This window comes from Loxodonta africana, chromosome 18 (genome assembly GCF_030014295.1).
Source record: "Loxodonta africana isolate mLoxAfr1 chromosome 18, mLoxAfr1.hap2, whole genome shotgun sequence".
Taxonomy (NCBI): domain Eukaryota; kingdom Metazoa; phylum Chordata; class Mammalia; order Proboscidea; family Elephantidae; genus Loxodonta; species Loxodonta africana.
Genome location: NC_087359.1, coordinates 61,993,972 through 62,020,290, shown reverse-complemented (window position 1 = coordinate 62,020,290; position 26,319 = coordinate 61,993,972). Strand labels below are relative to the sequence as shown.

General features: G+C 55.0%; 1 protein-coding gene across 5 annotated transcripts in view; it reads right to left on the bottom strand.

Moving 5' to 3' along the window:
• Positions 1 to 395: 395 nt before the first annotated feature.
• Positions 396 to 26,319, bottom strand: part of ABR (ABR activator of RhoGEF and GTPase) — a 204,874-nt gene continuing 178,950 nt past the window's right edge. For 2 of the 5 annotated variants that reach the window (XM_064271502.1, XM_064271499.1), the window contains 8 exons: positions 18,316 to 18,375; positions 10,068 to 10,127; positions 9,673 to 9,782; positions 8,904 to 9,043; positions 7,591 to 7,725; positions 6,527 to 6,632; positions 3,585 to 3,732; positions 396 to 3,073 (listed from right to left, as the gene is read on the bottom strand). In XM_064271502.1, coding sequence (XP_064127572.1) covers positions 2,984 to 3,073; positions 3,585 to 3,732; positions 6,527 to 6,632; positions 7,591 to 7,725; positions 8,904 to 9,043; positions 9,673 to 9,782; positions 10,068 to 10,127; positions 18,316 to 18,375 — 849 coding nt within the window. In that variant the 3' untranslated portion in view covers positions 396 to 2,983. Of the gene's footprint in view, positions 3,074 to 3,584; positions 3,733 to 6,526; positions 6,633 to 7,590; positions 7,726 to 8,903; positions 9,044 to 9,672; positions 9,783 to 10,067; positions 10,128 to 18,315; positions 18,376 to 24,762; positions 24,940 to 26,319 lie in introns of those variants that run through there. The other 3 variants (XM_064271500.1, XM_064271503.1, XM_064271504.1) reach the window with 2 other exon arrangements.

Genomic DNA, 26,319 nt, shown 5'->3' with positions numbered 1-26,319 from the left:
TTTACATAAAATAAGAAGCCTCTTTAATGGACAACTTCCTGGCATCTCACTGAGGCACAGACATGGCCAGGTCCCTCGTGGAGCATCGGCATTTCATGAGAGAACTAGCAGCAGAGGCCAGAAACAGCCTGGCTGGTGGTTAACCTGGAGGCCTTTGGGAAGAGCAGAAGGACTGGGCTCACCTCCCCCTCAGCTCTCCCACTCCCCATAGGCCAAAGGGAAGGCTCAGGGGGAGTTAACTAGGTAAATAGATTCCTGGAAACACATCTGGATACAGCTGGAAGAGTTAAATATTTAGATTGGTGGTCTTCCCTGGACTACTGAGAATACAAACATCCACACCACAGGGCTGGGTTTTGTGCAAATGTTGGGACTTTGCATTTTTTTTATTAACATTTTCCTCTCACATGGTTTACATCAATTTATAATAATTACATAAGTTGAAACAGAACGTAGACAAAAAAAATATATCCTTACCAACTTATGAAAGTCAAATATTAATGAAGGGTCCCATCCTATCTGTATTAGCAAATACTCCTGGCAGCCCTTAGCCACTGCCCGGCGAGGACAAGGCCCACCTGCATTCCTGTCACCCGTCTGCTGCACTCCTGACGGCACAGTCTGTTACCGGGCACGTGGCTGCAGGGGGTCTGGGCTGCAGCCCCTGACTCAGGAGAACCCACAAGGCATTTCCTCAGTGCAGCTTAGTCCAGGTCTGGTACCTGCCCCTTTCCACTCTGGGTGGAATTTATAAATATGAGCCTTTTGGATTTCTCAGCCTTCTAGCCTTCCTCCTGCTGTCACATTGCCTAAGTGAGCCTCGGGGCTGTGGTAGCTATCTGATGCTGAGAAGCAAACATTTCCTTTTTCCGTTGGTTTTTGTAAGGAGAGAGGCACCCATTTTTGTCTGCAACCAGCTCCAGTTGGGCCTCCAGTCCACTGGTGTCAATCACTTTGGAAGCAGGTAAGAGCTTCCATGCTACACACCCAACCCTTGAGGGCCAGGCAGAGGTTCCAGGGAGTCACTCGCCGGCATCTTCAGGCTCCAGCCGTGCACTTTCTCCACCTCCTGTCCCAGAGGGCAGGGGTCCTTGCTAAGCTGCTAACAGGCAGTGGGGTGGTCAGCATTTCTCTCTTCTTGGGCATGTCTTTGCTTCAACATGGACAGAATGTGTACCATTCTGCCCAAGATCTGGGCAACAGGCGTAAGCAAGGATCATACAGGATCCTGTCTCGTACTGAGCAAGTGCTTCGGCCTTAGGGCCAGCAAACCCTTCTTTAAGACAGCCCTGAGCACAAACTATGGCAGCTGCTCTCCCCAATCCTGAGGACCAAGAACCTTCCCTCTTCCAAACAGGAGAGCCAGGGAGCTGAGTGCTACCACTCAGGCTCCTGCAGCCACGGAGTCCCTGCCCTCCCAGGCCAACTGCCACAGGCTAGCGGCCACTGCTCTAGGGAAAACTGCATTTTGGGACACATCTCACTCCTTTCCAGGACTGAGCAGTGGGTCTCAAAGTTGGGAATGCAATCTGCCGATCCTTACTGTGGCGTGTCAAGGAGACCCCCAACAAAGCCCAGTCCCATGAGAGGCAGGTGCTTGGGCTTCTTTACTCCTCCCCAGCATCTGGAGTTTCCCCGAGTTCACTCACAGGGCTGCATCTAGGAGCCAGGGGTGGGGCGGCACCATGGCGCTGGCCACTGCCAGACTGTGCCTTTTTTCCTCAGTCCCTGGAGCCCACGTGGTCGTGGGCTACCCCGTGGCAGTGCTTGGCTGTGGAGAATGTGTGTAAAATCTAAGGCAAAAGTACCGTGAGGTACATGAGGTGCCGGGGAAGGACTAGCCTCCTGGATGAAGCCTGCCTGTGTCCGGACACCTACTTCAGCCATGCTAGTTGCCCTCCAGGAAGCCTGGCTCCCTTAGAAAAGCCATAGCACCTCCTTGCTCCCAAGGGCTGCTTCCCCCACAACGCAGACACCCATGCTGCATGGCATTGCTCTGACTGTCTAGCCTCTCTCTTTCCTCAGCCGCCCGACTCCTCACCTCCCGCCAGATTCTTTCCTGACCCTCTGGCTATCTTGATAGCAGGTCACTTGTAACTCTTTACACTCAAAGGAAACAGACCACCAGGGGAAAGGGAACTGAAAAGCAGTAGAAGAAAAAAAGAGTCAAAGATGCCTTACTGGAAGGCAGGAGACAGAACAGATAAACCCCAGAATTGGAGATTCTCAAATGGAAAATTCCAGAAATTTGCTCTCCAGCTCTGTGCTAAGCTGGGGATTAGTGTGGTCCTATCTCCTTGTCCAACATTTGCACAGGCAGCAAGGCAAAGCAGGTGTGCTTCCACAGGCGGAGGGTGAGGAGAGGGCTGGCGGCAGCGATGGCAGGATTGGACCCGCCGCTCCACTGCCACCCAGGGCCTCCTCAGAACTTCCAAAGTGATGGAGCGGAAACTGAGGCCTCACATGCACACGGGCGGGCTGGGCGGGTGGAGCGGGCAGGGAAAACTGAGGGGAGGCTGCCAGGAGACTGTAATCTGGGAGCAGGGCCAAGAGAGGATAAGCTGGCAGCAGCTACACACAGCAAAATAAAAGCCCTTGCACTGGACTCAGAAGGAAAGAAAGTATTGGAGGAAATGAAAAAACAAAGTAGGCTCTCTGTGTGCCCAGACCGGGTCAGTCACTACCTTTTCTGCATGACAAATATACATAAAATGATTCCTGAACAGCACGGAGCATTAGACACAACTAGAGATACGGAGGGCAGGAGCCGGGGGCGTGGTGGTGAGGGCTGGGGGCTGGGTCATCTGGCTTTGTACAAGGTGGCACAAAAGATGCACATTTTCCAGTTCTCGGAAATCTGCTTCCCTGTAGTCTGGAGTGCTGGGTCTGGGAGTTTTCTATTGCAGTCTTTCAAGTCTCTGTTGGGCCTCCCAGCTGGAGGGGCTGGCTCTGGCCACCCCCCCACAGCTGCCCCAGCCTCAGGCTACACGTCAGTGGAGAAGTACAGTGTGTTCCGCTTCAGTTCTGCGAAGGAAATGGGGGGGTGCTGCAGGTAGTAGAGGAGGACCTGGACCTGTTGGAAAAGAGACAAGACTGAGGCTGGAGTCCTTGGCCCTCTTCATCTGGCCACCGCCCCTTTCTTGGAAGCCCAGGTATGTTTGCCTATCTTCAGCAGTAGAGGGCGCTGCAAGGCAGAGGGGAGCCTGGGGCAACTTCCAACTCCCTACCTGACCTGAGGTTGGCTTTGGCTTGGCAGCGCTGTCTCAGACTGGCCCTGTCTCTGGTTTTACAGGGATTCCAGAGAAGCTTCCTGGCCCTGGAGCAGTCCCAGAGCTTCCATGCATGAGGACAAAGCCCAGGCTTTTCCCTCCATCCCCAAGCTTGCTTTCTGAGACCGAGGTACTCGGGGATGCAGTCAGCTCCTGAGGCAGACATTCCCCAAGTGTCTGGTCTGGGAGAGACAAGACTGTCCATAGCCCTGCCTCCCTGGTGATATCCTACACATCAGCTACCAGCAGCCTGTGTAGGGGGAGAGGGAGGGCGTGGGGACTTGGAGCTGCAGGCCTGGGCAGTGCTGGCGGTACCTGGGCCATGACATCATGGGACCAGATGTCTGCAGCCGACGTGAGGTGTGCTTTGCTCTCCACTTCTGAGGGTCTCAGTAACGTGGGACCAAACACGGTAGCCAGGTTGTGAAGGGACATTTTGTTGATGGGTTCCTTTTCAGCAACCCTGAAAGGGAGGGAGGGGAGAAGAGAAATCATTTCTCAGCAGCCACTCTGCGCTCCAGGGCCCCTGGCCTTAACAAGAATTCCCAGAAGATGCTCACTAAGCTCCCCTCTCCTCAGGCTGAGACCTCCTGGTGGGCCTGGCCAGGCTTGGCCCAGCTGGAACAAATGTTCTCGCTCTTGTCCCAGTACATTCCTATAACATATTCCTAGCTCCTGGGCCACCCCTTGAAGGATCCACAGATAACATCAAATCAAACTTCTTTGTCTCAGGTATAATGTTACTGTCCTAAGAGCTTTCCCTGTAACAGCTCATCCTTATCACAGTCTTTGAGGCAGGTATGATTATTATCACCATCCATATTTTACAGATGAAGAAATCAGAGTGCACAGAGGTCAAATAACTTGCCCAAAGCCAAGCAGCAGTAAGTAGTACAGCTGAGATTTGAACCAGGCGGTCTGCTGCCAGGGCCCACGCTCTCACTGCTCTGCTCTTCACCCTTGGTCAAACAGTTCAGTTGTGGTAAGCAGCCCGTAGGAAGCGTCAGACTGAGTGAGGCTGGGGCGCGGGGACAAAGGCCAGAGGGCCTGGAGCCTCAGCAACAGTTACTAACTAGATCTGAGTCTCTCCTTAATCTCAGCGGGAGCCCAAGGGCTGTCCTCCCATGCCTTTCCAGAAAGGTCTGCCTCATGGGACCCCAGAGTTGCCTCCTTTTGGGTACCCCCCTTCTCTTACGTAACAGCCAGATGCTCTATAGATAGTTCCCCGGAGTGACAGGCAGGAGCTGCCACCTGTGGCTGGTGTCCCGGGAGGCCCAGTATCACCACACATCAGGCCTCCCCCAGTTAAGAGGAAAGGTTTCTGGAGCTGAGACCCCCTTGCTCCGAGCAGCACCCCTCAGCCCATTCCCTAGGATATCATCAATTGCCATCCTCTGGACGAGCCACGGATGTGCCCTCTGGCTGCTTAGGAAACAGGCAGACAAACATTGCCATGCCAGGAGGCAGCTGCACAGTTTGCTGGCCCAGCCCCTCACTACACACACGCACGCATGCACACACACACACAGATCCTGGGCCAGGGGCCCAGATGTGGGAACAGACTGTGCCTGGGTCCCAGTTCCCAGGGTAAAAAACCTAATGAATTTTCCCTTCCCGCTTCTCTCCTGTGCTTCTCCCAGCACTAGCCAAATTATTTGGGAACTGGTTGGGCTTTGGTCCTGGCCAAACCAGAGGGAAAAGTGTCTCATAATGGAGAAAACAAGACACCAGCGCCAGTGGTTTCCAGGTCTCTGATCTCCTCCCGAGTCGGCCTGGCTGAAGCCTCAGGGAGGAACTGGCCCACAAGAGCAGCCTCCTCTCCTCCTCATGGCCCCCTCTCGGGGGCTCCCTGGTCCCCTCATCCTGGGTGACACAGATGTAAGGGGTACCCCATGATTTTTCGTACCCACTCATGCCCAGGACCAGCCTGTGCTCAAAAGAGAGGGACGAAGACATGGATGAACCTTGGAAACACGCTGAATGAAACTTATTGTTAGGTGCTGTCAAGCTGGTTTCGACTCACAGCGGCGCAATGTAAAACAGAACGAAACCGCCTGGTCCTGCGCCGTTCTCACAATCATTGCTATGTCTGCACCCACGGTTGCGGCCACTGTGTCAAATCAGTCAGGCACAAAAGTACAAACACTGTGTGATCCCATTTATATGAAATTATCTACAACAGGCAGATGTATAGAGACCAGAGTTTATGGATGGTTACCATAGGCTGAGCACAGAAGCGGAAACTTAGTGCTTAGGAGCACTGAGCTCCTGTTTAGGGGGATGAAAAACACTTGGAAATGGACGGTGGTGATGGCTGCGTAACATGGTGACTGTATTAATGTCACTGAATTGTACATGTAAAATCATTCAAATGTAAATGTTTGGTTATATATACTTTATCACCAAAAAAAAAAATAAAAAGGGACGAAGACACTTTCAGGGCTAGCTTCAGTTCTGAACTTGACCGCAGGCCTCAACTTAGCAGCTCTTGGTTGACCCAGTGTATGTGTGGGGGAAGCGGTGAGAAGGGCCTTAGTTTAGGACTTGGGAGATGTGGGTTCTAGGGGCAGATCCACTGCTAACTCAAGGAAGTTTCTGCTGCTATTGGGGACTCAGTTTTCCTATCTGATAAGCGAGATGTGGGTCTAGACCAGCGGGTTTCAAGCTTTTTTGACTATGATCCACGATAACAAACACATTTTACAGTGTACTCCAGTTGCTGTTGTTGCTAGTTGCCATCGAGTTGATTCTGACTCACGGCGATCCCATGTGTGCAGAGCAGAACAGTCCATAGGGTTTTTATGGCTGTGCCCTTTCAGAAGCAGATTGCCAGGCCTGTCTTCTGAGGCACCTCTGGGTGGGTTGGAACTGCCAACATTTTGGCTAGCAGTTGAGGGCTTAACTGTTTACATCATCTAGGGCCTCCTATACCCCAGTACATGTGTCTATGCCTAACTGAACAAAACGGCAGCGCTGACACTTCCCGCTTCTGTTCCTCCGTTTCATTTCAGAAATGCTCCTTTGACTGAACGAACCACGGATAGGTTGGGGCCCCCTGACTGTAAAATCCGTTTACAACCCTTGGCTCTAGCCCTGCTGTTGTCGCAAACCCAAATATTTCTCAAAACAGAAGAATGTGAGTGCAAGCATTTGAAAAGCAAACTCTCACCCTGCTGTGGTTGGCCCAACAGAGGCCACCGGCCATGGGGGAGGGGAGGAGGTGGGTCCCTGCTTTCCCCTGAGCTGGGCCCCATTACCTTTTCAAGTGTTCCAACAGGAAGAGGAAGGTGATGAGGTTGGGGTCGGGCAGGGAGCGGAGCAGGTGCATCATGCAGTTCTCCTTGGCAGCAGGGTCTGACAGGGCTGGGGGGACACAAGGGGGTAGATGGCGCTGGGCTCGGCTCCCAGGGTGGGTAGGGCTCTGTAGCCCTAGGGAGAGCTCCCATGGTCGTGAGGCTGAGGGACCCAGCGGGAGAGCCCAGGCTGCCCATGCTTAGGGAACAGACCCGGCAGGGAAGGACCTGGCGTCTGGGTGGGCTTTTACCAGCTGGTTCCTACCAGAGGCCCTCCACGACTGCTAAGTCAGAATGAAGGCAGGCTGGTAGGCTGGGGGGAGCAGACTCCCTTCCTTCTCCTCACTGCCCAGGTCTTTATCATTGCTGCCTGTCTTCACCCTCTGTCTGTAAGGCTGTATTTAAGTCAAAAGTGGCATTTGCTGCCAATGGCGTGAATGTCTTTCTCTTTCAACCACCTCTGATGCTGAAGTGTCGGGGAGCAGCCTTCCATGGGCTCCTTATTCCCCGCAGGACGGAGCCCTGATCTGAGCCAGGAGGGATATCCCGACTGGCTTGCATTTGGCCCAGGTAGGTGGAGGCAGGAGGCCTGCTGACTGGAACCCTCTGCTCCCTCCCCCACCTATGGCGAAAGGTGAGGAGACGAGAGGGCGGCCATGCTGGAAGGCTCAGCACAAGCCATGTCACATGCACTCTGGCTCTAACCAGGCTCCTCCTTCGCTCTGGGGTGCCAGTCCCTGCCACCCACCTCAGGGCAGTTTTTCCTAGCCACCTGAGTTTCCAAGCATGGAGTTCAGTGTCCAAGTAGGAAGCCCAGAGGGCAGGCCATGGGACAGTGAGGGGAGACAGGTGAGAGAGGGTCCAGCTCTGGATTAGGTCTCAGCAGACCACACGGTGCCCTCCGGCCATCCTGCCATGTGGCCCTGGTACCCTGGGAAGCATCAATGGGCAAGGGGAGCCACAGTCTTTACTTTGCTGGTCAGAGAGGCCTGGCTCAGCCCAGCCCTCAGGACCCCCGGGAGCCTCACCAATGCCCTCCATGAAGGCTGGGTAGAGTCGGTCTGTGAGGAGGGGCTCGGGCAGCTCCCGGAAGTACAGCTTGAGGGTGCCCGCGATAGCGTTGATGTCCATGTCACTCAGCATCAGCAGGATGTCCTTGTTGTCTGTGGACGAAGGTGCGAGGTCAGGAGCACAGCTGGCCTCACAGTCACCCATCTCCCATGCAGCCCTCAGCTGGGCAGGCAGCCCTGTTCCAGCCCCCATATACATCCTGAGACAGCTCAGCCAGGAATACCCCCACCCACCCCACTTCTGGTTCTGGTCTTCCCCAGAAAGGCAGAATGTAGTAGTGCCCACAGGTTGTATCTCAGCTCTGTTGGGGTGGGGCTCAGGAGGCTGAGAGAGACAGGCTGGAGTCTGGTCTGCTCTGGCCCCCAGGGACAGGGAGGCATGTCACCCAGAGTTCTGGAGTCACATTCACACCATGTGGCATGAACCCTCCTCCCAACTGGAATCTCCCCATCGCCAAGTTCCTCTCTGGAAGGCACTGCACATTTTTTACACCTAAAATCATGTTCCAGCAAAGCCTCAGCTTCCAGGCACACACGGGAGCCATGTGCCAGCATGTCCCCAACCCTTTCCTCTGCCCCAAGCTCCCCCACCATGTCTGCTTGGCAGCTGCCCGGGAACACCCACCGGGGCCACTGGTCAGTCCCCCCATGGAATCATCACTGCCTGGCCATTCAGGCTCTCTGACTACTGGGTCTCCCTGCTGCTGCTGCAGCCTAAACCAGCAGGGTTGGGGAGAAGAAACCAGAATGGGAAGGCCTCCCATTGAGGAGTTCACAGCCAATGCTAGAGGAAGAACTGACCCTCCCAAAGGGTACTCAGGGCCCTGGAGATGCCAGAGAGAAGCCAAGCCAGCAGGCCCAGGCTCAAAACCCTTTAATTTCCCCTAAACCCACAAGGCACCCAGGAGGTAAGAAGGGAGCCATGAACAGGGACTCTGGAGTCAGAAAGATCTGTGTTTAAATCCAGGTACAAAGCCTACAGGCTGGATGGGCACATGACCTGGGCCTCTCTGAGACTCAGTTTCCTCATCTGTAGCCGTGGATGAGAGGTTGGAGGGGAAGGGGACGACATGAGAAACTCAGGATAAGCTCTCATCACAGGGACTCAGAAGGGCCCATCCCATGCCACGCTGGACTGCAGGCTGGAGACTAGGGTGCCTCTGCCATTGGCTAGTCCAGGCCTCCTGGTTCCACTGAGCTGTCCACCAGCCCTACAAACATGCTGGGGCACCCCCTGTCCCCGCCACCCCAGCTGGGCCTCCTGGACTCACTGGCATCAAAGACAGCCTTCAGTGCCTGGATGTCCGTGGCCACCCCAGATATCCGGTAGATGCCGACCTCCTCAATGCCCCTCTTCTCCACCTCCTCCACACACTGCCGGACGATGTAGGGCACCTTGGAGCGCTCCCGCCTGCGGGGGCAGGGGCGTCAGGGGAGGGTCTCCCGATGACATTTGTACTGTAGCCACTCCCCATCAACACATCCTTGCCTTGGAGAGCTCTAGACTAGGATCAGGAAGGTGGGGCAGAAAAGGCTGAGAGAGCCCATACACCCCTATCCCACCCGAGGCCTGCCTGCTGATGGCCAGTCAGGGCCCGGGGCACAGGTAGCAGATAAGCCCCAAGACTCTGGGGAAAGAATGTTCCCCTACAGCAGAGGTCTTAGATTCAAATGCTTTATGGGGCCCGTGGCAGGTACCCCATGAGTGAGATCGTGGGGAACCGAGGCCCAGGCCTCCGCACTTGGATTCCAGCCCACTGCTCCCAGCCAAAATGTGGGCTGCAGTCGTCAGCTCTTCCTATTTGTCATAAGAAGCTGGCCATCAGGGCTTTCCATGAAACCCTGAGATGGCTCAGTGTTGGCTTGTTTATTCCTCAAGTATCGTGGGAGCCAGAGAACGCTCCTCCAAACTGGCCGTGTGTGATGACCAAACTGATGGCAACTGATTAGGTCCCAGGCATGGCAGAGATGGCTGGAAGGCAGGGGCTGGCAGGACCCAGGGTGCTGATCCCTGCGCCAGAGCCCAGAAGCAGCACCTACTTCGTCACCACGCTGATCTTCACACCAAAGACGCCCGTCTGCTTCTTGGATGGGGTCCTCTTCAGGCTCATATCTCGGCTGGTGAACTTCATGGAGAATTCCACTTTGATCTGGTTGGGGGTGAGAAAGGAACGAGGCCCCCAGGGCATGAGTGCCTGAGAAGTGTCCCCCAAAACACAGGAGCCCCTCCGCAGGAGTACAGACACTCAGGGCTCCCTGAAACGGGATGGGGTGGGGAAAAGGCAGGGGAGGGGAGGGAAGAAGGACTGGGCTTGGCGGGGGGGTAAAGGCAGCACAGCATCTGAGGAAAAGCCCAGGGGCAGGGGGCTGGGGGTAGCTGGCAGGGAAGGGCCACTCTCCCACTGCACAGACACTTCCTTTCTCCCCCTGCTCACCCCGTTCATCTCAATCACGTCCGTGTGCCAGTTTTTCGTTTCTACAGTTTGTGGATCCAACTGCAGAGAAAGAGAGAATGTGAGTGAGAGAGATGCCAGCTCTTGGAGACCCAGCCAGAGCTCCCCCTGCTGGTCAGTGGCTGCTCACAGGTGAATGTCTACTTTGTGGGCTAAAAGGCCAGGAAGGTGGAGGCAGGGCTCCATGCTCTTCTTGAAACCAACCTTTCAGGAGCCTCTGTTTCCAGAACAGGAACTGTCCGGGCCCTCCCAGACCCCTGTGATGGATGGGCAGGGCACACTCGGTTAGGTTTTTCTGCCTATGTCACCTCCTGGACCCCTGACCATCTCATGAGACAGGTATTATCACCCGTTTTACAGATGCAGAAACTGAGGTTCACAAAAGATAATCCACTTGCTCAACCACAAAACTGGAGCTGTCAGGAGGGCACGCCAGCACCATGCTAGACATGTGGAAGGTGTTGAAGGGGAGGCAGCGTGAGGTAAATGTTAAGAACCCATTCTCAGGAGTCAGGCAGCCTGGGTTTGAGTCCTGGCTCTGCCTCGTCCAGCTGTGTGACCTCGGGCACATTTTAACCTCTCTCAGCCTCAGTTTCCTCATCTGGAAAACACAGCCAGTGACAGAACCTGCCTCCACGGACTGGTGTAAGGATGTAATGGGATAACCTGGGTTGAGTGGGTGGTCCCCAGATAAGCAAATGCTCTACAGGGGAGGCCCCCACGCTTTGGCTGGAGCCTTGAGGAGGGAGCACAACAGGGAGGGCCAGAGACATCCCTCACATGGGACCGTACAGGACTCGGTCTCTAACTCAGCGGCCTTCAAGTTGTTTTGCTGGTGTGCCCACAGAATAATTCTGAAAAACCATGCAATCCTTGGCACATTTTTAAGTTGACATCTGAACATTTCCATGGCAAGTCTAAGCAGTTGCAAAGAATATCACTTCCAAAACGATGTAAATATTGACATCTTAAAATAAACCTGTTACATCATTCCTTCAAGTCTCTTCAGTGGAACCTCAGTGCCATAGTGATTTGATATCTACCATCATACATTTAAAAAATGCATGAACCAGCTCCTCTTTTCCTTGCATCAGTCCCTTTTCTTCTTGAATTTATACTTTTATCCCATTTCTCCCCAAGAATTTTGTCCTAGTTTATATTTTAGAAGTCTTTTATTTATCACCTTATTCTATTTTGCTTCCGCAAAAATTATCTGTATAAACTGATGTTTAAAATTTCCTGAGACCACAAGGTTCTGAGTATGCAAGACACGTTTTGGATTAGTTATTACAATGATTGTTGTCGTCGTTGTTAGTTGCCATGGATTGGCCCCTGAGTCATGGTGTCCCCGTACACAATGAAACAAAAAGCTGCCTGGTCCTTTGCCATCCCTGTGAGAAGTTGTGGATCAGACCATTGTGATCCATAGGTTGTCACTGGCAAGCTTCTACTGACAGACGGGTGGGTGGTGGCTGCGCATGAGGTACACTGGCTGGGAATTGAACCCAGGTCTCCTGCATGGATGGCAAGAATTCTACCACAGAACCACCACTGCCCCATTATAATGATCGTTGTTGCGTGTTGTTGAGTCGATTCCAACTCACAGTGACCCTATGTGACAGGCTAGACTGCCCCGTAGGGTTTCCTAGGCTGTAATCTTTATGGGGAAACCCTGGTGGTATAGTAATTAAGCACTATGGCTGCTAACCAAAAGGTCTGCAGTTTGAACCCACCAGCTGCTCCTTGAGAAACTCTGTGGGGCAGTTCTATTCTGTCTTATAGGGTCACTATGAGTTGGAATCAATTCGATTGCAATGGGTTTTTTTTTTTTAAATCTCTGTGGGAGAAGACTGCCAGGGCTTTTCTCCTGTGGAGTGGCTGGTACATTCGAACCAGGGACCTTTTAGTTAGCAACCAAGTGCTTAACCATTGCATCACCCAGGGCTCCTTATTACAATGATTACCAGTACACAATTCAAAAATAAACCAGCACATTACAAACTTTAGTAAGGATTAAACAGCAAAGTACCATTTTATTGGAATCTCTTGAGATGGTGAGAGCGTTTTTCCTTTCTCCTTCATGTATAGATATGATTATTATTTTCTGCTAGACGGAAACAAGGTTCAGCATTGATACCATTCATAAAAAATATGGGGGCTGAAAAGTGTTTCATTACAACAATGCTACGCAATTCTTTAAACTCTTTCCACATTATTTGCCTTAAATAACATACACAGCTATCATAAAAATTATTTGAAATGACCTCTCAGCTGACCATCAGGTCCTCCATCAGTCTTGTGGAACGCAAAGAAATGGAAACCATTTGACTTGTGGGAGTATTGGTAACCCGGTCATTAGAGTCTTTTACTTTCTCAACACCTACGCCAACATTTCAGACAGGCCCTCTTTCTGGCACCCAGGAGGTCTTGGCGCCCTGGGCCAGAGCCCCACAGAGAGCCTGGGGCCCTTCCTCTGTACAGGGAGAGAGGGGTGGGGAGAGGCCTGTTTTCAGGTGAGTCAGTTTTTGGCAGCAGCATCTATGGGAGTTCATGATCTGTAAACTGATGCCCTTAAAACATTCCCTGCCCATGGACCCCTTGGCAAGTCTGTGCACCTCCAGGAGCATGTGTACCATGGTTTGAGCACTGTTGCTCTAACTGCCACGGTCTCACTGCAGAGGGAAAACCAGATCTGGGTCAGCCCAGGGCTTCTACAACATGAGATGGGTCCTTCTGATACCTTCTACCACCCACACAGCCTGGCTGGAGATGGGGCACCCAATCTGCTGATGGGGTCTGGTCTGTCCCTAGCTCACTCTAGCTCTGCACCTGGGCAGCTCTGGCCTGGGCCCAGCCTTCAGCAGTCAGCTCCTGGCCTGGAGGAGGCATGGAGAATAGTATGGAGACAAACCCCCACCTGCAGTACCACCTCAAACATGCACGGGAGGTGTACGGGAGCCACCAGCCTGGGCACCGTCTCTGGTGGATTTGAGAGTAGGCACTCAGGTTTGGGGAGGTGTGCAGAATTAGCCACGGGCTGGGCTCTCTATTCCAGAAGGCTCTGAGGCCCTTGCCCTACTGGGTCCCCAAGGACTCACTTTCCTGAAGCCTCCCTCCCCTCTAAACTTCTATATGCCCTAAGCCCTCACTGGGCCCATGGCACAGGCTACAGTAGTCCCTTCACCCCAACCTGACCACGGGTCTTAGACGCAGGGCCTGAGTCTGCCCTTGGCTCTGTCCCCCAGCAGTAACCACACAGATTCACACACAGGGTTATTGTTGTTAGCTGCCATTGACTGGCCTCTGACTCATGGTGCCCCCATGCACAACTGAACAAAACATTGCCCAGTCCTGCGCCATCCCCTTGATCACTCATGGATCAGACTGTTGTGATCCATAGGGTTTTCACTGGCTTATTTTTGGAAATAGATTACCAGGCCTTTCTTCCTATCCTATCTCAGTCTGGAAGCTCCGCTGAAACCTGTTCAGCATCATAGCAACATGCAGGCCTACACCCAAAGACGGGTGGTGGCTGTGCATGAGATGCGTTGGCTGAGAATGGAACCTAGGTCTCCTGCGTGGAAGGGGAGAATTCTACCACTGAATCACCACTCCTCCAGACACAGGGTAAAACCAAAAAACCAAATGCACTGCCACTGAGTTGATTCAGGCTCACAGCAACCCTATAAGTAAGAGTAGAACTGCTCCATATGGTTTCCAAGGCTGTAAATCTTTATGGAAGCAGACTACCACATCTTTATCCTGCAGAGCGGCTGGTGAGTTCGAACTGCCGACCTTTCAGTTAGCAACTGAGTGTTTAACCACTGTGCCACCAGGGCTCCTTGGACACAGGATAGAGAGATCTTAATTGCTCTATGTCGACTAAGGCAGATGCTACTTGGGAGACACATTCCGGAGAGACCAACCCCTTTTAAAGCTGGTCTCTCCAGGTATTGGCATAAGCCCCATGCCCTGGTATCTGGCAGGATCCATCTAAAGCCCACCCCATCCCTTCTTCCCATATACTGGCACCTCCTGGCATCTGTCACAGACTGAGTTGATGGTTCCTTCCTGGGTCTAGGCATGGGGTCTGAACACAGGTCCTGAGCGGGGAAGGATTGGGAGTCAGAGAGACCTGGGCCCACAGGTTCGCTCTTCCATTCGCTGATCAAGCCATGTCATCTCCTTCAATGTCCCACCTCCTAGAGGCACACACACCTACCTGACATGGTTGTCATGGGAGAGAGTAACAGAAACCGACATTACTTTGAGCACTTCCTATAAGCTGGACACTGTGACAAACCCTAAATGTCCAGCATCTCCATCCATCATCATCACAAACCTGTGAGGTTTATGCCTTTCTACCTGCTCCTGTTTGACAGATGAGGGCACTGAGGCTACCGGGAACGAGGAGCCTGCCCAGAGCCACACACTTGGGAGGTGAGAGCTGAATACAAAATCAGGTCTCCCTGCCTCACCTGCTTTGCTGAAACTGCAAGACAATGTGTAAAGTACCAGCCTGGTGCCTGCACCTCTCCGCTGCCATTGTTATTTACTTAGAAAGGAGATATCGGGCTTCCTGGTGGTTTGGCACTGCGGGGAGACCTGGGTGCTGGCAGGCTGCCTCCTGTTCAACTCTTCCGTCCCTCCTCCCCATCGCTTCTGTTCCAGCTGACAAGAAGCAACCCTGCGTTTCCTGGGAGCATCTGAGCTTGGAAAAGCTACTCCTGTGTCTAAGGCTCAGTTCTCACTCGCCTCTTCGTGATAGTCTTCCTGGATCACCCCAAGCCACAGGAATCTTCTCTTCCTGCCTGCCTTCCTGCCGCATGAAACTCCTGCCCCCTGCAGACTGCGAAACACCACTTGCTCTCTGTCCAAGGCCAGACCTGGATCAGGTGGAGCTGCCATCTTCCTGGTCCCTGCTGCAGGTGTGGCCCTGGTGCTCCCTCTGGGAGGCCTGCCCAGCCCCCCAACACCCCAACAATGGAGCTCTGTCTCCCAGGAGGCCAGGAGCCTCCAGAAACCAAGTCTATTTCAGGATGTCATTTAAATACAGAGAAGGGCGGGTGAGGAGTAGAGAGAGACATGGGCACATTTTCCAGAGAAATGATGCTGCCTGAATAGCTGCGGCTATTTATAACCCCTGGGAAATGTGGACTCTGCTATTTCCTGATTAAATTAGTGCTCGGGGTGAGGAGCCAGCCCCTGGGACGTCAGTGGAGGGGACACCTGACAGCTCACCCTCCGGTCCCAGCAGACAGGCGCCATCTGCAGGGCCTGGAGAGCAGTACCTGGGGGAAATCTGATCACCTGAGGGAGGGGGACAGGTGGGCTTGCAAAGGGCCAGGCTAGGGGAGACATACAGAGGGAATCTCCTTCACATTCCAGATAACACACTAGGGTCCCCCATGCTGAGGCCCAGGCAGGAGAAGGAAACAGGGCCACAAAGCATCTTGGAGAAAGCTATTAATGAGTGGGCCATAAACAGCCACTAAGAGCCACTCAACAGTTTCTTTTTTGTCTATGCATTTCGACACGGTCAAGTCACAGCTCCACATTCAGGCCTCTCCCAAAGGGAAATGGCTGACCTCTGGGGTGATGTCTGGGAGAGGATCAGGTCCTCTCGCAATGAAGTCCTGAGCCTGCTGGGAATTCTGCATTCCCACGTAAGGTGAAAACAGATTCTCAGGGACAGCCCAGGTGGGTGGTTGGGGGGCCACCTCCCCTGGCCCCAGTGGCTCCACATTTAGGACAGGAAGCACCACAGCGGTCTTCAGGCGGGCTGAGAGGGTGTGGGAATCACCTAGATGTTGGGTATGGCCTTAGATTCAGGAATCTCCTTAGGAATCCCTTCTGAGAGGTCCAAACCCCAGGCCTGAGGCATCTTCCTCCTGGCCCCAGCTCTCACCAGCCTGAGGCAGATGACCCCAGCAAGTGACTTCCTTTGTTCTGACTTTAGTGCCGTTCCCGGCTGTCTCCCAGTGTCTGGGATTTAGGAGGTACCCAGTAAGCCTGGGCCACCCTCAACACTGGGGCCCCCATTCCTCTTCCCAAGTAGGTAACAGAGCCCAGACTCAAGCCCAGGTCCTTCTGACTGCTAGGCCACACTTTCCACTATGACACACTCCCTCAACCATGGCAACTTGTCTGCAAGTTTCCTAGTGATCATCTCTGCTGCAGCCCCCTCCTGCAGCCCTTACATTCACCAACTGGTTGCCCTGAGTTGATTCCAACTCATGGTGAGAGAAGAACTGCACGTCAGAGTAGCAGTGTGCTCCACAGAGCTCTCCAGGACTGATTCCTCAGAAGTAGGTCACCAGGCCTTTCTTCCAAGGAGTCTCTGGATGGGCTCGAACTTCTGACCTTTCCGTTAGCAACAAGTGCATTAACTGTTTGCACCACCCATAGACTCCAGGCCCTTTCATGGGCTTCTTTAATCTACAACAGGCCTGTGGCGGCCCTGGCTGTGGGCTGCTCGGGACAGACAGTCAGGAGTAGCCACTGACAGGCTCAGTACAAGGGGGGGCCCAGGTGCACTGCAGACTTCAGCAAAGATGACTTCAGGATGCAATACAGGGGCTCACTTGTGGACAGAGACACATGAAGACAAACTTCATCAGGAGCCCCAAGGGGTCTCAGGTCCTCCACCTCCCTCCTCACAGTCCCTTGGCCCCACGCCTGAAAGCCTGAAACACCCTCTTCCCACTGGAACCTCCCTCTGTCACTTCCACACCCCAGGGATCAGAGGTTGGAGGAGCCTTGGCCCTGGGCACCACCCCCAACCCTTGTATCCCTCTGGGCCCTTTTTCTTACTCCAGGTACTCCTCTCCTCCCTGGCTCCCTGGGCCTGGCATGCTGCCCTGTCCTGGGATGGGTGCGGACTTCCTGTGAAGCCCAGAGTCGATTCTGACTCACAGCGACCCTATAGAACAGAGTATAACTACCCGCATGGTTTCCAAGGAGTGGCTGTGGATTTGAACTACCGACCTTTTGGTTAGCAGCCATAGCTCTTAACCACTGCGCCATCAGGGGTCCTAGAGTTGGCTTGAGGGCCACTACAAGCTAAGTGCTTTCTTGATAGCAATGGCAGTAAAACCTGTATACTGAAGTTGTCACCCCAAGATGCAGGACAGGAACACTAGGAAATTATTCAAGAACGACCTCCATGAAATCGGCCCGTGTGTGGGGTACCAAACAGAAGGCTGAGATGCTGGGGCTGTCCCTAGGCATGCCTGCCAGAGACCAAGTGGAGCCAGGCCCTGGATCGGGTGTCACTTCTAGTGACAGTCCACTTCCTGGGGCTCCCAGGCCAGTGGCCACGGTGGCGGTCCTGGCTGGCTCTCCACTGCCCTCCCCCAACAAGTGCATCCACATACTCAGGGCTGGGTCCCCTTGGGACACCAGAGCCAGGCTGTCATTGAGACAAACCACAGGCGTGAGAGGCATGGTGGGGCTGGCGAGGGGGGATGGGGAGCTGCGAAGAGCCTGCCTCTCCTCCCTCGGGGCGGGTACTGGAGGAGGGTGCTGGAGGATTCCATCAACGTGGGTGCCCTGAGAGGAATTCAGAGGAGACAGTGCAGACAGGGAAGAGGCCGCCAGGGCCTCTATCCCAGCTTCCAGCACAGCAGTTGGGTTGGGGGCAACCAGGGCTGGCTCAGGAAACTATCGCCCCATCTTCCCAGCAACCTGGGCCTTCCTACCACAAGGTCTAGCAAGCTCTGCTCCTCTGGCCCTCACCCTGCAGGGGTGGCCTGGCCAGGCCCCCGGGACTCCCCTTAGGACGCCCTGCAGCCATGGTTTGCCCACCCACTCTCACCCCAAGCCAGCCCCACAACAGGCTTGCCCTAGCTCTCCATTCTAAGACACAGAGGAGGCCCCTTCTCCTCAGCTTGCCTCCCCTTCCCCTCCCAAGAACTTTGAAGTCCCTGAGGCCTGCATATGGAAGGGGTTTAGCAGCTCTGAATGAGCTTTTATTGAAGCCAGGTTAGGCCTGTGGCACCCACTGCGACCTGCCTTCCCCAGCGCTCCACATTCCAGAGGCTCAGCCTGCCTTGGCTCAGCCTGGCCTGTTCCAGGAGGTCCCCACAATCGGGCACATCCCTCCCACAGCCCTGGGGCCCTGGTGCTTTTTCAGAGCTGGCCCACCCATCCCAGCCCTCCTTGGCCCAAGGAGCCTGAAGACTTCACCCCAGGACTAGGCCTCAAACCAATAGCAGGGAATTGGCCCTACCTTAGCCCAGGGCCATGCTGGGAGCACCAGGGTAGCAAAGGCAGGGGCAGTGGGCAGCTCCTAAGAAAAGACACTTGGTCAGGGCCAAAGCAATGTAGCGGCAGCCCTCAGCAGCCCTGTCCCCAAAGCGAGGAGGTCCAAGTCTAAGGCAAGAGGTTAACTGGGGTGCTGATTGGGAAATTTCATGCTAATTGCCACAGTAAGACCTTTAAGACCACTCTGGCCTCTCATCTTGGAGTGGTTTGGTAAGAAATACAAGTCTTTCTTCGAAATTGATTCCACCCTCCCTGCCCAGGCCAGGAGTCCTTTCTGGACATGGAGCCTGCTGTTAGTGAGGTGGGGGTACTGGCACTTCCATCGCCCGTTCCAGCACTAAGAAGCCTCTCAGGTGGACTCTCCCCATGCCCCATATCTGCTTTGAGTCTCACCTTCACGAGGCATCATCAGAAGTAACTGGTGTGCCTATTACCTCTATGCACAGCGTGCTAGGCTGGGTCCCACACGCAGCAAGGCTGTCGGGAGAGGCTCCTGCTTCCAGAGAACCCCATCCGGGGCATGCAACCACATCCCAACTGGCCCCAAGACCACCCAGACAGCTGGACAACTGAGAAGCAGTCACAGGGCCAGCACGGGCTCTGGACCTTCTCCTTGGAGGCCTCGTAAAGCACAGAGGTGCCATGGCTAAGAGCCTGTGCTCTGGGTTTGAGCTCTGGCTCCGCCCACTAACCCACTCGTGGGATCTTGTCTAGATCACTCCCTGAGCCTCAGTTTCCTCATATGTAAAACGGAGTGGATAATAACAATACTGACCTTGTAGGTCATCAGAAGTATTACGTCACCTAACTCAGGTCAGGAACATGAATGCTGCCTGGTACTTAGTATGTGGTCAAAACGTATGGTCACCACTAAAGGTGTGTTTCACCCCCAAGTAGCTTCCCACAGCACTTACAGGGAGTGCGGAATTTCCCGTCATGGCCAAGGCCCTGTGTGGTCTGGCTGCTGCCCACCTCGTCCAGCATCATCTCCTGCCGCTGTCCACACGGCCTCCGTGTGCACTCAACTCAAACATGCCACAGCCACCCCTGCTTGCGGTCCCGACCTTGCCGGCTCCTGTCCTGCAACGCGCTGTCCCCAGATCTTTCATGGCTGAATCTTTCTTGTCATTTAAATCTCAGCTCAAGAATCATCTCCTTAAGCAAGGACCCCCTTCCCGCCCCATCAGTCTCTCATCCATCACCCAATTTTATTCTCTTCACAGCACTTATTTATCGTCCGACTCCTCCTATAGAGAGAAAGTGCCATGAGAGCAGGACCTTGCCTGTGTTGGGCACCTCAATATTCCCAGTGCCTGAGTGCCCCCCACATGAAGGGTACCCCATCAACATCAATGGACCACATGAATGAGCTGGGATGTGGGGGATGGAGGAAGCAATGCCCTTCTGCCAGGGTTCCTTTAGGAAAAGGGTCAAGGAGCGCCACGTTCCTGTTTGCCTCCCTTCTGCCATGTGTGGTGAATGGCTGGCCTCGGCCCAGGGGCAGCCTTGTGACCTCTCCAACCCAGACTTTCCCAGCATGTTGAGAGTTTAAGGCTTAGAAATAGGAATCTTGAGACATGGCCAAGATCATCACATGAACTGGATCTAGGAGATCATCCTGTGCAGCTTGCTCATTGGACTGATGCCAAAGAACCAGAAGGGTGAAGACATTTGCCCAAGGTCACACAGCAAGTTAAAACAGGAGACCCAAGACTAGAAAAATGAGGCCCCTTGATTCCTACCACCCGGTGCCCTGCCCTACCTGGCACTCTATACCATACGAGCCTGAGGGGAAGGGGTGCTCCAAAGAGACCTCCTGGAGCAGATTTGGGGCACGCAGGCATCTCATGGGAAGGGGGCTGTGGATGTCATTGCTCTGTTTGTGCCCATCTGAGGCAGTGACCCAGGGCTGGGGCCACCGTCCAGGATAGAGAGGGTTCTGGCTTCTGGCTCAGGAGCAAGTTCCACTTTCTCCCAGCTGAAGCAGGGGGCAGAGGATCACTGTGGGGATATGGGAGGCCTCCCAGCCTCTCTGCAGGAGAATCCCAAGGGCCGCTTCCCACCTCTGCAGGGCCCATCCTGGGGAAGCAAGGACAACAGGGCCTTCATCTAAGACTCACTGGGATCCAGGACCATAGTGGCTTTCTCCTGGGGAGTAGGCGGGCAGACCCCGGGAGCATGGGCTGTGTATTCCTCTAGGGTGCTAGGGAGCCCTCAGAACAAAACACCCTTCCTGCCTCCAGCATGATTTGGTGAGGGAGAGGAAGCCAGAACAGCACCTGGTGGTGAGCTCCCAACAGTCTGGGCAGCTGGCAAGGCTACTCAGCAGACAACTAGGCCCTTCCAGACTATAGCTCCCTGACCAATGCCCACCAACTCCCCCAACCTGGCACCTGTAGAAGCTTCTGGGCTCTTTCCAAAACACCTGCCAGCCTGGGCCTGGGCCTCTGAAGACTCCTGCAACACTGGACCCAGGCAGCTTTGTCCTTTCAGGAACAGCCTGTTGGCAGGCTCAGCTCTCCCTGGTCGAGGGCCATCCAAAAGCTGGGGCACCAAGCCCAGCCTGGCTGACTAGCCAAGCCACCCGTGGGTCGCAGAGATGTTAGTGAGGGCCCAGGCCTCTTCTCCCCTCCCCAAGTGCCAAGAACCAGCACCTTGCCAAGTTCATTTAGAGTGGGGCTCCTACCTTGGGGTCAGTGCCCACCCTGAAATGGCACATAATTTGTACATACGAGTGGCTCTGTGGGTGAGTGGGGGCCCTATGACCTTCATCAGATTCTCAAAGTCAAGGACTCCTGCTCTAAGGAATGTAAGAGGCCTCTCAGGGGCCACTATGGTGGGAAGGCAGTGGCACTGGGGGTTGAGGGACCACTTCTGTGTGGTCCCAGGAGTCAAGTCTCCTCACAGGCAGCTCGAGGCATGGGGAAGTGCTGTGAGAAGCATAATCCCTGCAGGAATCACAGGAATCCCTCCAACCCTCCATCCAACCTGCCAGTGGCCTGGCCACAATCCTGGCCCACACAAAGACCCAGGGGGAAACAGGCTGGTGGCAGGGGTCTCCGGCCCAAGGGAGAGGCGCTGCTGTCCCTGCTCTGCGGCTGAGGTATCAGTACAGGGTGTGAGAAGGGAAGACACGGGATGCGGGTTCCTTCCGTCAGCAGATGAGGAGGGCAGGGCAGAGGGGCACGCAGTCAGGGCTAGGATAGATCTTTAAAATATAGGCTCCAAATCTCTTCTTGATGCCCAGACACAGATTACAAAATAAAGTCACTGAGTCAGAGACATGTCCGGATCTCGTATCACAGCACCCAGCTCACTGCCTGGGATGGCCCATCACTGGCTCAATTAACCAGGTCATGTGCACATGGGCTGCCTACCTGGTGCTATCTGTCAGGAATAATTTTCAAGTTAAATGACAGAATCTGGGAGGGGTGCTGCTGCCCTGTGATGACCTTCAAGGAAGTAAAGACTCTCTGAACCCAAAGATTCCCCAGACAAGTGGCCCAAAGGGGGATCCCCCTCCCTGTTCTTCCTCAGGTAATACCACTGGTCCTCTCTAGAAGTAGGATGAGGTAGACCCCTTCTCAGAACAAGCTGGCTCGCTTGGGGCTCAGCAGGAAACCCTTCCGTCCACCTTGTCAGTCTCCAGCTTTTTGAGAGAAGCTCTTTGGAGGCTGAGAAGACTCATGTGGCAGCCCCTGGAAGCAGAGACATCATCAGGAATAGCCCTCAACTCTCCCCTCACTCCTCTAGACCTGCCGTTCTGTAGCCACCATCTGGCCTGTCTGGGTCAGGAGCATCCCAGCCTCAGTTGCAGGGATACTAGGAGCCTTGATTTCCCCACCAGACATATGCTTCTGACCTAGCCTGACTTGGGGCCCTACAAACCATTTTAGGACTCCCACAAGCCACTTCACTAAAGCCTTTGGATAGTGCAGTGGGTGGGGAGTGGGGGTTCTCCATCAGCCACTCCCCCTCAAAGTTCAACCTTCTGATGATGTCCTAGGGATCTAAAGGCAGGCAGATGGGAGGAAGAGCAAGGCACTGAGCCTGGTCTACTTGAGTGTGATTTGAGACAAAAAAAAAAAAAGAAAAGGAAAGTAGAAATGTGAAGTTAAGCGCCAAGAGGACTGGCAGAACCCACAAACTCAAATGCCACGTGTCTCCTCTGCTAAATGCTTGCACAACAAACCAACTGCCAAGTCAGAGGCCAGAACGAGGCTTCAGCCCCAGAATTCTTCATGAGGTCAAGAAGAAACCAACCATAGCCCCTCTGGAAGCCAAAGGAGAGCCCCTGGCCCCCTGCCCCGGCAACTGGAGACTCCTAAGGGCAGAAGACCCACAGGTATTTCAGTGGCTCAGTTTTAATGGTGGGACTTTTCCATCTGAACAGATTGTTCATCTCCAGCCTGGGTCCCCAGATGAGTCATCCCTCCCTCCAGCCTTTGCCAAGCCTTTAGTTAAGTGGGAGCAGGAGGGCCACAGGTGTCTCCAGCATCCACAGCACCACATCCTCAGGGCACAGTTAATGAGGAGTCAATGAAGCAACCCCTGCTGCCAGGCAGGGCAGTCCCTGGCACCCTTCCCCCACCCCACCTAAGCTGCTGTCTCATCCCAGCCCCATCGGGAGGCTGCTGCACTGAAGAAATAGGTTAATGCGGCTGGGGAAAGAAGAAACGTGGGCAGCAGGCCTGGCTCCACAAGCCCACCTGCTCATCTACCATCCTGGGCAGACAGGCAGGCACAGCAGTGACCCTCTGCTGCCCACAGGGAAGACCCCTTGTGTTCATGACACTGACACACTTTGTCACACAGCATGCGCCAGGGCACTCAATCGCCCGCCACATAGAGCACCCCAGTGCCAGAGCCACCCTGCAGATGCACAGCCGCCAACCAGACAAGCAGCCCTGCGCCAGCCTGGTCCACCACCCTTGACCAGAGAAGCACAATCAGACACGGAGCCAACATCCCGCTGCACCCTGGATGCAAATCCAGATGAGGAATTCCTGAAGTGGCTTCTTGGTTTTGCCAGCCACAAATGGATAGAGAAAGGAAAAGTGAAAGCCTAGGGATTGAGGGTTTAAAACTGCCCTCTACCTACTGTGCACCTCCCCAGGGGGCAAGCACACTGGGAGGGCTCTGTTTGGCTGGCACTGGGCCAGGAGCCTGCTGTATCAGGGGCTAGGGGAGAGGGTGGAGGGTGGGAGCGAATGGCTCCGTGCTGCCGGGCACAGACAGCTGCCTCAGCACCAAGGGGCTCTGGCAGTGGCTGGGGCCATTAGGGCTCTGCTAGCCTGGTCCCTGGGGAGGCTGCAGGTGACACAGGGGCCATTGTAGGACAGCTCAAGTTGCTGCCTTGCCCAGCACTTTCCAGGACTAATGTCACCTCTGGGAGGGTCAAGTGTGCCCCACTGGCAGAGGATGGAACTAAACAAGGAGCCAAGAACATTTCCTCTTGGCAGGTGTCAGGGGCCTCTAAGCTGGCCGACAGCGCGGGCTGGCTCAGCTCAGTGGGTCCCCTTCTGAGTTACAGGAGGGCTGGCAAATCCCCATCTACCACACAGACTTGCCAAGCCAGGACTGGCACCCTGTGGCATCTTACTTAGGCTGTCCTTTAGTCTGCAGAGTTATCAAGCGCTTATTGTGCACTTGGCACTGGGTCTGGCCTTCCTCGGATGCCCAATGCTAGGGCCCAAAGCCAGTCCTGAGACAGCCCACCCAGCTGCAGGACAGTTGGCTTCTATCTCAGATTTTATCCCCACCCAGGTCTGGGCCAGCAGAGTGCTCTGGGGCAGCCTGGGCTGAGCGGCCCGCTGGGTCAGGGAGCCCCTGGCACTGGGCCAGTCTTCACCTGAGTGGCCCCTAAAGAGGCAACTGACAGCTCTCAGCCTCAGTAGAGCCACTACCACCCCATAACTCTCCCCGCTCCTCCTGGTGGGGAACGAGCCCCACAACCCCACACAAAGAAACCCACATCACACGCAGATGGGGCGGAGGTGCCTCTGCAGCCTGCAAGAGTGCTCCTCAGGAAAGGGACATCAACCAGTGCCCACTGGACACTGGAGGGTGGAGCCAGGGCTGGGTGCTGGGGAGAACAGAGACCCAGGAGCCCTTTCTAAAGTCTGTTCATCGTCTGGCCTGTAGAGACTCAGAGAAGCCCACCTTTTCCTGAAACCAGCACAGAAGCAGAGAAAGCAGCCAGGGTCGGGGTGGAGGTAGCAACCAGTCCTACTCACCAAATTAAGGCTATTTAGAGACCCACACACTTCCCGGCCTCGGTCCCAGGACTCCAAGGGCCAGGCAGGAGCTGTGCTTGAGCTTAAAGGGGAGCGCAGGTCAGGAAGGGGCAAGGCTGCCCGGTGGCCCAACCTCACCTCCAGCCACCCCCTCCCACTCAGTACCCCGCTGGCACCTTTTGGCGGAGCAGCTTGCTGCGCACCCGGCCCCAGAGCCGGGCGCCTGTGTTGGGCGGCCGCTTGCTCCCGGGGTCCTCCAGCTGATCCAGGCAGCAGCGCTCCAGAGGTTCGCACACCGCCGTCAGGCTGCAGTCCGGCTGAGGCAGGACGTCGGTCATGCTGGCGGCAGCGACGAGGCCCAGCCGCTATAGCGGCGGCCGGGCCTCGGGGGCCAGCTCCCGGCAGGCAGCAGAGGCGCTGGCAGCGCTGCCGGGATCCTGCCGGCAACGCGGGGAGAAAGGGGAGCCGTGCGGAGCGCTGAGCCCACGAAGCCTGCCTGGAGCTGTTCCCCGAGCCGGGCAGAGGAGCGCACGATGCGCGCTCAGCTTCCTCCTCCCCTCTGCAGCCCTCCCTTCCCGGAGACTGCAGCCCGCAGATGAGAAGAGGGCCCGAGACCGAAGCCGCTGGCCCACCAGCACCTCACTCCAGCCTCGGGGCCTCGTCTCCGCCTGCGGGTCCCAGCTCGCAGGACCGCTGAGTGTGTGCGCCCCAGCCAGAGGCTGCCGTGCGGGAGCGCCCCCGCCCCCACTGAAGGAAGTGACTCAAAGGAGGCGCTGGAGGCTGCCCCCTCCAAAAATCCCAACCTCCTGGCTTTAACTCTTGGCAAGCTGGGGCACCCGCTCACCGACTCTGAGTCCCTCCCTCCCTCCCTCCAGCCCCTACTAAATAAAGTTTGACAAGCAGCTAAACACAATCCGATCCCTTCCCCTCTAGATCCCTGTGTTAACTCCTTCCCCACTGGTCTACCCCAAGCCCTGTGGCCCTGCGGGGGTCTGAGGTATCAGAGAGAGGCTTGGGGGGAGGTTAGGGGGAGTCTGTAGGGGCCAGGGCTCAGCAGGGAGAGCTAGACTTGGGCCATAAATAGCTGCCTTCCTCCCCTTGCAAAGGTCTCCCACTGCCCTGAAGTTCTGCTTCCTGAACCTCAAAGGCCCCCAGGACTGACTCTCCCACCAACTCCTGCACCAAGGCACTTCCCTCAATGCCAACTTGGTGACAGGGCCAGACACGTGTGGATGGGCACTCACAAAGCTCCTCTTGTGGAAAATGTAAAGAAGAAAGAAAATCCCTACTGTGTAGCCTCCCAGCTCAACCCTTTGGCAGTCCCAGGAGGAACTGGACACCTGCGGGCCTTCTCCAGGGACATGGGCAAAGGCCAAGGACAACACTGGTCATAGGTGTTCTGCAAGAACTACTCCCCCCCACAGCCCCTTCTAACCATGCCCCTGAGCACCTCACCAGAAAAGCACAAAAGCAGGGCCAGAGGATGCCGGCTAGCAAAGGAGCAATCAGTCACATTTTGTGCTGAGCACCTCGTGGCATACAGAAGTAAGAACTTGCTCTTGATCCTCAAGCTAGTGAATGCTAACCGAAAAAGAGTGAGAAGTAAATAACTTTGCAAGTTAGAGTAGGGTGTTCAGAGAAAAACAAAGGCCTGAACTCAAAATGGTCAGGCCACACGAAAGCCAGCGGTGTCCAGGATGGCACACCTTGGCAGAGCTTGGCACAGGCTAGGA